The sequence below is a fragment of the Mesoplodon densirostris genome, chromosome 13, assembly GCF_025265405.1.
Source record: "Mesoplodon densirostris isolate mMesDen1 chromosome 13, mMesDen1 primary haplotype, whole genome shotgun sequence".
Classification (NCBI taxonomy): domain Eukaryota; kingdom Metazoa; phylum Chordata; class Mammalia; order Artiodactyla; family Ziphiidae; genus Mesoplodon; species Mesoplodon densirostris.
In genome coordinates, this window is record NC_082673.1 from 63,668,041 (window position 1) to 63,680,092 (window position 12,052).

At 37.3% G+C, this 12,052-nt stretch overlaps 1 protein-coding gene across 9 annotated transcripts in view; it reads left to right on the top strand.

Annotated features, from left to right (window-relative positions):
• Positions 1 to 12,052, top strand: part of OXR1 (oxidation resistance 1) — a 457,011-nt gene that overhangs the window by 435,918 nt on the left and 9,041 nt on the right. For 6 of the 9 annotated variants that reach the window (XM_060115558.1, XM_060115561.1, XM_060115563.1 and 3 more), the window contains 3 exons: positions 3,675 to 3,755; positions 5,708 to 5,833; positions 6,618 to 6,770. In XM_060115558.1, the coding sequence (XP_059971541.1) occupies positions 3,675 to 3,755; positions 5,708 to 5,833; positions 6,618 to 6,770 (360 nt within the window). The remainder of the gene's footprint in view (positions 1 to 3,674; positions 3,756 to 5,707; positions 5,834 to 6,617; positions 6,771 to 12,052) is intronic. The other 3 variants (XM_060115560.1, XM_060115562.1, XM_060115567.1) reach the window with 1 other exon arrangement.

Sequence of the window (12,052 nt, forward strand, 5' to 3'; positions counted from 1 at the left end):
CATTTGTAATTTGTTGAAAATAAACACTCTCACTTTGTGAGAGCCCTTTGTCAAAAACTGAAGAGACTAGAGAATAGCACTTAATTCTGCAGAGGGTAGTTCATAGTACTTAGTTTCTGCAGATGGGATATAGTAGTATAGGCAAACCACTTTGCTCCTCAGGAAATGACTTTTTAGCCAGACAGTGAATACAGTTTTAGTTAGAAGGTCTTGATTTCCTCAACTGTGTGCCTTTAATAATTGGGAGTGTGATACAGGACATTTTGTAGCAATCTGGAAAATGGTTCCACTTAGGTTTAATCTTTTGGATAAAGTAATACATTCTGTATATGGAGTATGATTTACCAAGGGGTTAAAAATTAATTTGAGACTAATTCCAGATCCACCGTATATACTAGGAATCTATATCTCTTTATTCATTTATTTTGAGAGGAGGAAGTATATTTCTCTAGTTGAGGCAGGAGATAGATGGGCCCCAGGCTGAGCAGCTGGAGTTTATGCCCTGTGGACAGACTCTCCAAGATGAATACAATAGCAGGAGGAAGGAGAAGCTAAGCTCTGCCCAGATGAAAGATAAAGGGACCACATATTTCTCATTCTCAGAGTCAAGGAGACCTTTCCCACTACACATGCGCAGAAAGGCTCCACAGAGGTCAAAAAGGGAGGGGGCGTCACCCCATAGTAAGTGATGTCAACCTACCCATAGGCCTCTTTAGAATTCCATCCTGGCTAAGAGACGCATGCGCACACGTGGGAGGACCCTGAGATAAACCAATTACAGACTCAGAACCAGGCAAAGCAAGATAATTGGCCAAAGGGAACCCAGAAGAAATGCCCCATACGAGTGAGGTAAACTACTATGAGCACACGACTCTTGACTCTCTGAGTCCGCCCATGTGAGTCTATTCATACATACGCTTTTTCCTCCTAATAAACACTTTACTTTTTTCACTACTTTTCATCTCTGGGAACTCATTTCTACAAAGCCGACGAGCCAGGGACCTTGTCGCTGGCCACTGTCCCTGGTGGTCTAGTGGCTTGGATTCAGCGCTCTCACTGCTGAGGCCTGACTTCAGTCTCTGGCCGGGGAACTGAAATCCTGCTTGAAGCTGCTGCAGGCTGAGGCCACCCAAGATCATAGTCATTTGATTTCAAATCCTTTTTCTTTATTAGTTCACCTACTCTTTTGACAATACTGTATATCATCATTCATCACACCATGAGTAAATATTTAAAGGTAAGGAAGTGGTGAGTTTATAAGTTCCAGAAAGGAATACAGTTCAAAAAAAAAAAAAAGAATGAGGAAAGTAGATTTGTGACATTAAAGAAACTATGACTACCAGATGTTATAAGCTTATACTTATGATGGCAGTTTATGGTTCCCTCACTGATGATTTCTACTCTTAAGTGATGTTGATACAATTAGATTATAACTGATCCGTTTTGTGAGCAAATTCAATTTTACTTTCATCCAGGAACTGTGTTTTATATGGTAAAAGGAAGAGCTTTCAGTGTAAAATCAGTGTTGAGTAGAGGAATAGAAAGAATGCAGAGGAATAGTTAAGTCATATAATTTGAAAATTCTTGTCTAGGAAACTCTTGATTAGACTGACTGCCATATGAAAAAGGAAGAAAGATATAACTTGTCATTAAATATTTTGTAGAGATTTCTTTTGCTGGTCTTAGAAAAGCAAGCTGTGATTTTTATTTTTTTACTTTTAGTACCTAATTTTTCTTCCATCTTTATTGAAAATTCTGTTGTTCTTAATTGAAAAATCTTTAATATTTTTAAATTAAACTTTCAGAATAAACAGTGTACAAAATAGTTGAGTTCTTAAAACTGAAATACTTTAATATCAAAAATAAAAACCAAAAATAACTATGGAGACTCTTCAACATTATCCTTTAGTCCTTAGGGTAATTGATGGAAAATTAAGTAAAAGTAGCGTTAACCCCTATTTAGTCTATGGTGGGCACTATACTCAGTCCTTAATGTGCATTTCATTTCTTTGTTTTATTTACACAAAAACCCTATTTAGTATGTAGTATTATTATTTCCACTGTTTTATGGAGAAGTAGATAAGGAAGGGGGAAAACCTAGGTCCATCTGATTCCCCAGAGGTTGAAATCATAACTACTTTGGGTTTCTTTGTAAGTAGAGAGTCAGCTATCATATTGCAAGCATTCTTGCTTTTCAAAAGTCAATCTAATAATAATGGCCAGAATGGAAAATCTGTTCAGTTTCTTTTCCTTTTTTCTATCATCATGTCTTTCATTGCTTTCAACAAGTTTACAGCTCTTCATAGAAGTAGCTAATTCGTTTTAGTTGACTGGAACAAGAACCTTTTAAAACCTAGGTTAGTTTAAAAATCTAAACCTTTTATGGGTCAATTGGTTTACTGCATTTTGTGGCCAGAACCTCTACACATGATTGATCACAAGAGGAATTTGTCATAGGTCAGGAGAATTCAGCACATATTTATAGCACCACCAGAGTTCACTATATTATGCTTACTGTTTTGGGAATTATGTCATGATCTGAAAAAGCTGTAGCTGTTGTGTCAGTCTGAGGAAACTTGTCTGTTTTCGTGGGCTTTTTATAATAATATTTATCTGTCAGACGTGGCTTTCAAATTCAGCACTGTGCAAGAGACTGGTCTAGGCAATTACAGAAGATATAGAATTTCCCTTAGAAATTTAGAATGTAGGAAAGTCATTATGTTTTAGTCACAAATAACTGCTACAGTACCAACTACAAAGAATTACTGTAGAGGAAAGGCAAAAACTTTCAGTTCAGGATCATTTAGAAAGACTAAGTGGACATGCTTGAGAATGCTATTAGATATGCTTTTAAAAATCTAATTTTCGGGCTTCCATGGTGGCGCAGTGGTTGAGAGTCCGCCTGCCGATGCAGGGGACACGGGTTCGTGCCCCGATCCCGGAAGATCCCACATGCCGCGGAGCGGCTGGGCCCGCGAGCCATGGCCGCGGAGCCTGTGTGTCCGGAGCCTGTGCTCCGCAACGGGAGAGGCCACAGCAGTGAGAGGCCCGCGTACAGCAAAAAAAAAAAAAAAAAAAAAAAAAAAAAAAATCTAATTTTCTATTTCTGGAGCTTATTTTTCTTACTGTCTTAGGTTTTAAAATGTACTTCATATCTTTTTCTTGCTCCCCCACTTCTCTGTTCTGATACAGATCATATAGCACGGGTGTGTTTGTTACCTTTGCCTAGAAGAAATTTTTCCAGCATTGCCATTAGGATTTAATGTTTGAGTTAAACTGATTTGAAGGGGAGAGTTGAAACTACCATTTTCTTTGTAAACTGCAAGACAGTTAGATTTTAGATGTTATCTTTGATGTTAGCAAAACATGTTATGTTTTATATAGCGTTTCTTTTATAAATGACTGTAATTCTATTTATTCAGTCAAATTCTGTCTATATGAACCTTAAGTTGTGTACTAGTAGTTAGTTGGATGTAGTAGTTAATAAGTTAAATTCATTCATGTGTATTTCACCGTAGTTTAATATATAAATATCTTGGATTTTCAGCATGGAGTGGGGAAAGAAATCCTGATTACAGTTCTCTTTCCCATTTAAATTTCTCCAATTTTTGTTTTGTTTTGGCTGTTTTTCTCAACTGTCAGTGGAATTATTGTCTTCCTGTCTCCATATTCAGGTAGTGTCAGTGGCTGAGTATCACCGCAGGATCGATGCTCTAAATACTGAAGAACTGCGCACACTCTGCAGACGTCTCCAGGTGCCCCCTTCAGTAGTTTAAACCCCTCCAGAGATTGAATATTCCCTGTTCTCAGTGTCTTTTGTCAGGGCAAATCTCTCTTTTGAAGGATTCGTTTTGACTGCAGCACTAAAATACCCCATCAGAAAATTCCTTTTGTGTTAAAGAGTACAGTATTGCCTTGAAGAGCTTTAGGAATATCTTTTCTGGCATCTTTTCATTTGAAAAATGTTCAGAGGAATTTTCTGTTATTTTAGAACTGTTCTCAGTACTGTATTTCTTAGATTGATGAGGAGTTTTCATTTTACATTGGAAGAATGTCTTGGGTTTGAGGTTGAATCTTTACTAAATGGAATCCGAAAGATGTGGTACTGTGGGAAAATGTTTAAAAATTTAACGGATAGCAAGGTTCTCTTCTTTAAGGCTATTTCAGTTGTATCAACCCTACATCAAATATATAATGAGATGAGTTGTTTTTCTCCTTAGGTTTTAGGTTTTCCTGATTGGCATTAGAAATACTTCGGAATAGTATAGATTAGGCACTACAACTAGGTAAATTATTTAAAATTCTGTGAAATAATCTTTGTGATTTTTCAGGAATAAGAACTATATATTTGACCTCATTTTTCAGCTTTGTGTATTATTGTATGTTTTCCTGTTAATGAGATATGCTTTCATGGCTTTGCTAGAACTCCTGAATTTTTTTCTTTTAATGCTTTTCATGCTGCCTTGGATTTTTTTTTAACCTTTCACATCATCAAAATAAGGGTAAAACATGATGATGATGTGAAAGAATTAATATAGTTTTCATCAAAAAACAATACAGTTCTAGAACATGTACTGGTTGAAAATATATGTTGTTTAGGTTTGGTAAGAAATCTGTTAAAGGAACAAAATAATTTAGCAAGATTTCATTCCTGCGTGGAATCACAGTCGTCGAGAATTGCTGCATTTTAGTTATCTGCTGCAATAGAATTCTGTTTTCCAATTTAAAAGTTTCATCAACAGTAGTTTCATATATTTTATTTTCTAATATTACTGCATTTTATATATTAAAATAAAATTAATATGAAAAAGTGCCAACAGAATAAATTGTACAGGAATTTAAGTTAATCGTTTCTGTCACTTTAAGAATATCACTGTTGTTTCATATATTTTATTTTCTAATATTATTCCATTTTACATATGAAAATAAAATTAATAGGAGAAAGTACCAACAGAATAAATTGTGTAAGAATTTGTTTTGATTTAATCAACATTTTTATCATTTTAAGAATATCAGTGAGATCATTTCCATCAAGCAAAAGCATACATACTTATTAGTGCATCAGATTGTTCTAATTTAAAAAATAAGTTTTTGAAAAAGTTAACTTTTAAATGTATTATTTGGTTCAGCTAGATAAAAAATTTCATGTTTAGAAAGTAAAAATTAAAAAGGCATTTCTAAAAATAATGGTAACCTTTTCAATGAAGCAGATAAATTCACATACACATGCACACCAATGAAACATTATACTTTTTTTTTGTACTATTTTTTTAATTAAAATTTTGGCACCCAGGAATTTTTCTTAATTACTTTTGGCAAATTTTATGTTTACCATGAAAAAATAATCTCACATATTTTAAATAGCACAGATAAAAAGTAAGCTAGCTGGCTCATTTTTTGCCCTTGAACAGAAAAATTAAAGTTTCCACGCAGCTTACCTCTTTTTACCAGCATTGTGGAGTTGATCATTCAATACCTGTCCTTCCTCATGTAGTAGATGAGAAAAATGTCTGCTTATAAAAAAACTTTTTCTGCATTGGACATGCCATTGTTATTAGATGGAGCATCTTTTGCCTATTCTAAAATCCTAAATTAAAGCTTTAGACACCTTTTTAAGGTATAAGGTTTTATTTCTCTCAAAATGCTAAAGTTTTTGAGGGTTGGTTGCCATTCTGTATTAATATGTTGTTGCTGTTTACTTCTTTAGATTACTACAAGGGAAGATATAAATTCAAAGCAGGTTACTCCAGTGAAAGCAGACCTGGAATCTGAATCTTTTCGACCAAACCTAAGTGATCCCAGTGAACTCTTACTGCCAGATCAAATTGAAAAGGTATGACATACCCACCACATATGTGCATTTCTGAGTACGTGCCATGAGAATAAAATAGCCTGTTTTCAGTTGTTTTGAAAACTGAAGAAGCAGGGCTGTTGTTCCTAGTCTTAGTCTTCAATGCAGAGAAAGTAAACAAAATATAGCAACTACTGTAATAGAAGATATTAGGAGATTTGGGTAAGCAGACATTAAAATAAATTACAGTAGCAATTTAGGTGAGACAGTATAATGGCCAGTATTTAATTTCTTATTGTGTGCCAGTCACTTACTTTATATGGGCAATCTAATGTAGTTGTTGCAGCCCCTGTAGGAGTTGGATGCTCTTATTGTCACATTTTGTAAGTGAAGAAACTTGGGTGCAGAGAGGTTATGTAAATGTTCAAAGCCATACAGTTACAACATATTGAAGCTTGATTTCTAATTCTGATAGTCTGCCTCTGGATTTGAGAGGTTATTAATAATCAAGCTAACAGTTCATCACATATTTGTGTTAATTTGATACAGAGGATGCAAACAATAAGTAATCCATGTTTCTTGCCTCTATTCTAATCTGTATATTGTTTGGTATGACTGTTTCTTTTCCTAATGAACAATTAATATTTCATACTGAGAAATGTACAGTTATTCTTCAAGCATCTCAGTATCTTTGACAATGATATTTTCTACTGTTATTTTTGTAAGCTGCATTTTATAAAGTACTATTAAATTCCAACTGGATTAGTATCGTACAGATTAACAATAAGCAACTATTGAGTATGTGTTAACAATTTATTTTTCAAAGCTTACCAAGCATCTTCCACCAAGAACAATTGGCTATCCGTGGACTCTTGTTTATGGTACTGGGAAGCATGGTACAAGCTTGAAGACCCTTTATCGAACAATGACAGGTTTAGACACTCCAGTGCTGATGGTGATTAAAGACAGTGATGGGCAGGTATGAAAAATAACAACCTTACCTTTTAAGAGATGGTAGTAACAGTAATGTTAGCATATTCTTTTGATAAAAATTTTCATTAGTACATTTTATTAAGCTTCACTGGTAATTATTGAGTGCTTTTGATATGCAAGGCAATGCTGAGTCCTACAGAGGTATAGATATGAGCATGAATAATTAAACAGTTCCTGCCTTCAAAGGAATTATAATCTGGTAGAAGAGAATACTAAAGTATGCAAGTATCTCTAAAGCCAAGCAAAATATGCCTAGTATAGTTAGAATCTATAAAAAGTAAAAGATTGTTCATTCTATCTGAGGGAGATAAGAATGAGGTTCAAGGAAATAGTGGAAATTGACAGTCTTGAAATGTGGGTAAATTTTAGAAAGTTAAAGATAATTGTGAGAGATAGCTTCTAGATGGCAGAGGAGTAAGACGTTGAGATCACCTTCCTCCCCACAAATACATCTACATGAGGAACAGCTCCTACAGAACACCTACTGAACTCTGGCAGAAGATCTCAGACTTCCCAAAAGGCAAGAAACTCCCCACGTACCTGGGTGGGGCAAAAGAGAAAAAAAAAAACATAGACAAAAGAATAGGGACGGGTGAAGGAGGAAAAGTTTCCACACACTAGGAAGCCCCTTCACTGGCAGATATGGCAAGTGGGTGGGGGGAAGCTTCAGAGACACAGAGGAGAGCACAGCAACAGGGGTGCGGAGGGCACAGCGGAGAGATTCCCACACAGAGCATTGCTGCCGACCAGCACTCACCAGCCTGAGAGGCTTGTCTGCTCACCGGCCAGGGTGGGTGGGGGCTGGGAGCTGAGGCTCTGGCTTCACAGGTCAGACCCCAGACAGAGGACTGGGGTTCGCTGCGTGAACACAGCCTGAAGGGGACTAGTGCGCCACAGCTAGCCGGGAGGGACTCTGGGAAAAAGTCTGGACCTGCCTAAGAGGCAAGAGACCATTGTTTCAGGGTGCACAAGGAGAGGGGATTCAGAACACCGCCTAAACGAGCTCCAGAGACAGGCGCGAGACGCAGCTATCAACGTGGACCACAGAGACGGGTATGAAATGCTAAGGCTGCTGCTGCAGCCACCAAGAAGCCTGTGTGCAAGCACAGGTCACTGTCCACACCTCCCCTCCTGAGAGCCTATGCAGCCCACCACTACCATGGTCCCATGATCCAGGGACAACTTCCCCAGGAGAACACACAGCGTGCCTCAGGCTGTTGCAACAACGTGCTGGCCTCTGCCACCGCAGGCTCACCCCACATTCCGAACCCCACCCTCCCCCCTGGCGTGAGTGAGCCAGAGCCCCCTAATCAGCTGCTACTTTAACCCCATCCTGTCTGGGTGGGGAACAGATGCCTTCAGGCAACCTACACGCAGAGGCGGAGCCGTATCCAAAGCTGAACCCCAGGAGCTGTGCGAACAAAGAAGAGAAAGGGAAATCTTTCCATGCAGCCTCAGGAGCAGTGGATTAAATCTCCACAGTCAAATTGATATACCCTGCATCTGTGGAATACCTGAATAGGCAATGAATCATTCCAAAATTGACGAGGTGGACTTTGGGAGCAACTGTAGACTCAGGGTTGGATTTCTGCATGTAATTTGTTTCTGGTTTTATGTTTACCTTAGTTTAGTATTTAGAGCTTATTATCATTGGTAGATTTATTTATTGATTTGCTGCTCTCTTCCTTTTCTTTTATATATATATTTTTTTCTTTTCTCCTTTCGTGAGTGTGTATGTATATGCTTCTTTGTGTTATTTTGTCTGTATAGCTTTGATTTTACCATTTGACCTAGGGTTCTGACTTTTTTTCGCTTTGTTTTGTTTTTTTTTTAGTATAGTTTTTAGCACTTGTTATCATTGGTGGATTTGTTTTTTGGTTTGGTTGCTCTCTTTTTTTTAATTTTTAATTTTTTTAATATATTTTTTATTTTAATAACTTTATTTTAATCTTTCTTTCTTTCTTTCCTTCCTTCCTTTCTTTTCTTTCTTTCTTTTCTTTCTTTTTTTTTCTCCCTTTTCTTCTGAGCCATGTGGCTAACAGGGTCTTGGTGCTCCGGCCAAGTGTCAGGCCTGAGCCTCTGAGGTTAGAGAGCTGAGTTCAGGCCATTGGTCCACCAGAGACCTCCCGGCCCCACATAATATCAAACGGCGAAAGGTCTCCCAGAGATCTCCATCTCAACGCAAAGACCCAGCTCCACTCAATGACCACCAGGCTACAGTGCTGGACACCCTATGCCAAACAACTAGCAAGACAGGAACACAACCCCAGCCGTTAGCAGAGAGGCTGCCTAAAATAACAAGTTTACAGATAGCCCAAAACACACCACCGGATGCGGTCCTGCCCACCAGAAAGACAAGATGCAGCCTCATCCACAAGAACACAGGCATTAGTCCCCTTCACCAGGAAGCCTGCAAAACCCACTGAACCAACCTCACCCACTGGGGGCAGACACCAAAAATAACAGGAACTATGAACCTGCAGGCTGCGAAAAGGAGACCTCTAACACAGTAAGTTAAGTAAAATGAGAAGACAGAGAAATACACAGCAGATGAAGCAGCAAGGTAAAACCCCACCAGACCAAAGAAATGAAGAGGAAATAGGCAGTCTACCTGAAAAGGAATTCCAAGTAATGATAGTAAAGATGATCCAAAATCTTGGAAATTGAATGGAGAAAATACAAGAAACATTTAACAAGGACCCAGAAGAACTAAAGAGCAAACAAACAATAATGAACAAAACAGTAAATGGAATTAAAAATTCTCTAGAAGGAATCAATAGCAGAATAACTGAGGCAGAAGAACGGAGAAGTGACCTGGAAGATAAAACAGAGGAAGTAACTACCACAGAGCAGAATAAAAAAAAAAGAAAAGAATTGAGGACAGTGTCAAAGACCTTTGAGACAATATTAAGTGCACCAACTTTTGAATTATAGGGGTCCCAGAAGAAGAAGAGGAGGAAAAAAGGGGCTGAGAAGATATTTAAAGAGATTATACTTGAAAACTTCCCTAATATAGGAAAGGAAATAGTCACGTCCAGGAAGCGCAGAGAGTCCCATACAGGATAAAACCAAGGAGAAACACGCCAAGACACGTATTAATCAAACTATCAAAAATTAAGTACAAAGAAAAATATTGAAAGCAGCAAGGGAAAAGCAACAAATAACATACAAGGGAATCCCCATAAGGTTAACAGCTGATCTTTCAGCAGAAACTCTGCAAGCCAGAAGGGAGTGGCAGGACATATTTAAAGTGATGAAAGGGAAAAATCTACAACCAAGATTACTCTACCCAGCAAGGATCTCATTCAGATTCAATGGACAAATTAAAACCTTTACAGACAAGCAAAAGCTAAGAGAATTCAGCACCGCCAAACCAGCTTTACAACAAATGCTAAAGGAACTTCTCTAGGCAGGAAACACAAGAGAAGGAAAACACCTACAATAACAGACCCAAAACAATTAAGGAAATGGTAATAGGAACATACATATCGATAACTACCTTAAATGTAAGTGGATTAAATGCTCCAGCCAAAAGACATAGACTGGCTAAACAGATACAAAAACAAGACCTGTATATATGCTGTCTACAAGAGACCCACTTCAGACCTAGGGACACATACAGACTGAAAGTAAGGGGATGGAAAGAGATATTCCATGCAAATAGAAATCAAAAGAAAGCTGGAGTAGCAATTCTCATATCAGACAAAATAGACTTTAAAACAAAGACTATTACAAGAGACAAAGAAGGACACTACATAATGATCAAGGGATCAATCCAAGAAGAAGATGTAACAATTGTAAATATTTATGCACCCAGCATAGAAGCACCTCACTACATAAGGCAAATGCTAACAGCCATGAAAGGGGTGATCGACAGTAACACAGTCATAACAAGGGACTTCAACACACCACTTTCACCAATGGACAGATCATCCAAAATGAAAATAAATAAGAAAACACAAGCTTTAAATGATACATTAAACAAGATGGACTTAATTGATATTTATAGGACATTCGATCCAAAAACAGCACAATACACTTTCTTCTCAAGTGCTCATGGACATTCTTCAGGATAGATCATATGTTGGGTCACAAATCAAGCCTTGGTAAATTTATGAAAATTGAAATCGTATCAAGTATCTTTTCCGACCACAACACTATGAAACTAGATATCAATTACAGGAAAAAAATCTGTGAGAAATACAAACACATGGAGGCTGAACAGTACACTCTTAAATAACCAAGAGATCACTGAAGAAATCAGAGAGGACATCAGAAAATACCTAGAAACAAATGACAATGAAAACACGACAACCCAAAACCTATGGGATGCAGCAAAAGCAGTTCTAAGAGGGAAGTCTATAGCAATACAGTCGTACATCGAGAAACAATAAACATCTGAAATAAACAACCTAGCCTTACAGCTAAAGCAATTAGAGAAAGAAGAACAAAAAAAACCCTAAAATTAGCAGAAGGAAAGAAATCATAAAGATCAGATCAGAAATAAATGAAAAAGAAATGAAGCAAACAATAGCAAAGATCAATAAAAGTAAAAGCTGGTTCTTTGAGAAGATAAACAAAATTGATAAACCACTAGCCAGACTCATCAAGGAAAAAAGGGAGAAGACTCAAATCAATAGAATTAGAAATTAAAAAGGAGAAGTAACAACTGACACTGCAGGAATACAAAGAATCATGAGAGATTACTACAAGCAGCTATATGCCAATAAAATGGACAACCTGGAAGAAATGGACATATTCTTAGAAAAGCACAACCTCCCGAGACTGAACCAGGAAGAAATAGAAAATATAAACAGACCAATCACAAGCACTGAAATTGAGAATGTGATTAAAAATCTTCCAACAAACAAAAGCCCAGAACCAGATGGCTTCACAGGCAAATTCTATCAACATTTAGAGAAGAGCTAACACCTATCCTTCTCAAACTCTTACAAAATATAGCAGAGGGAGGAACACTCCCAAACTCAGTCTACGAGGCCACCATCACCCTGATACCAAAACCAGACAAAGATGTCACAAAAAAAAACTGCAGAAATATATCACTGATGAACATTGATGCAAAAATCCTCAATGGAATACTAGGAAACAGAATCCAACAGCGCATTAAAAGGATCATACACCATGATCAAGTGGGGTTTATCCCAGGAATGCAAGGATTCTTCAATATATGCATCTCAATCAATGTGATAAACCATATTAACACATTGAAGGAGAAAAACCATATGATCATCTCAATAGATGACAAAA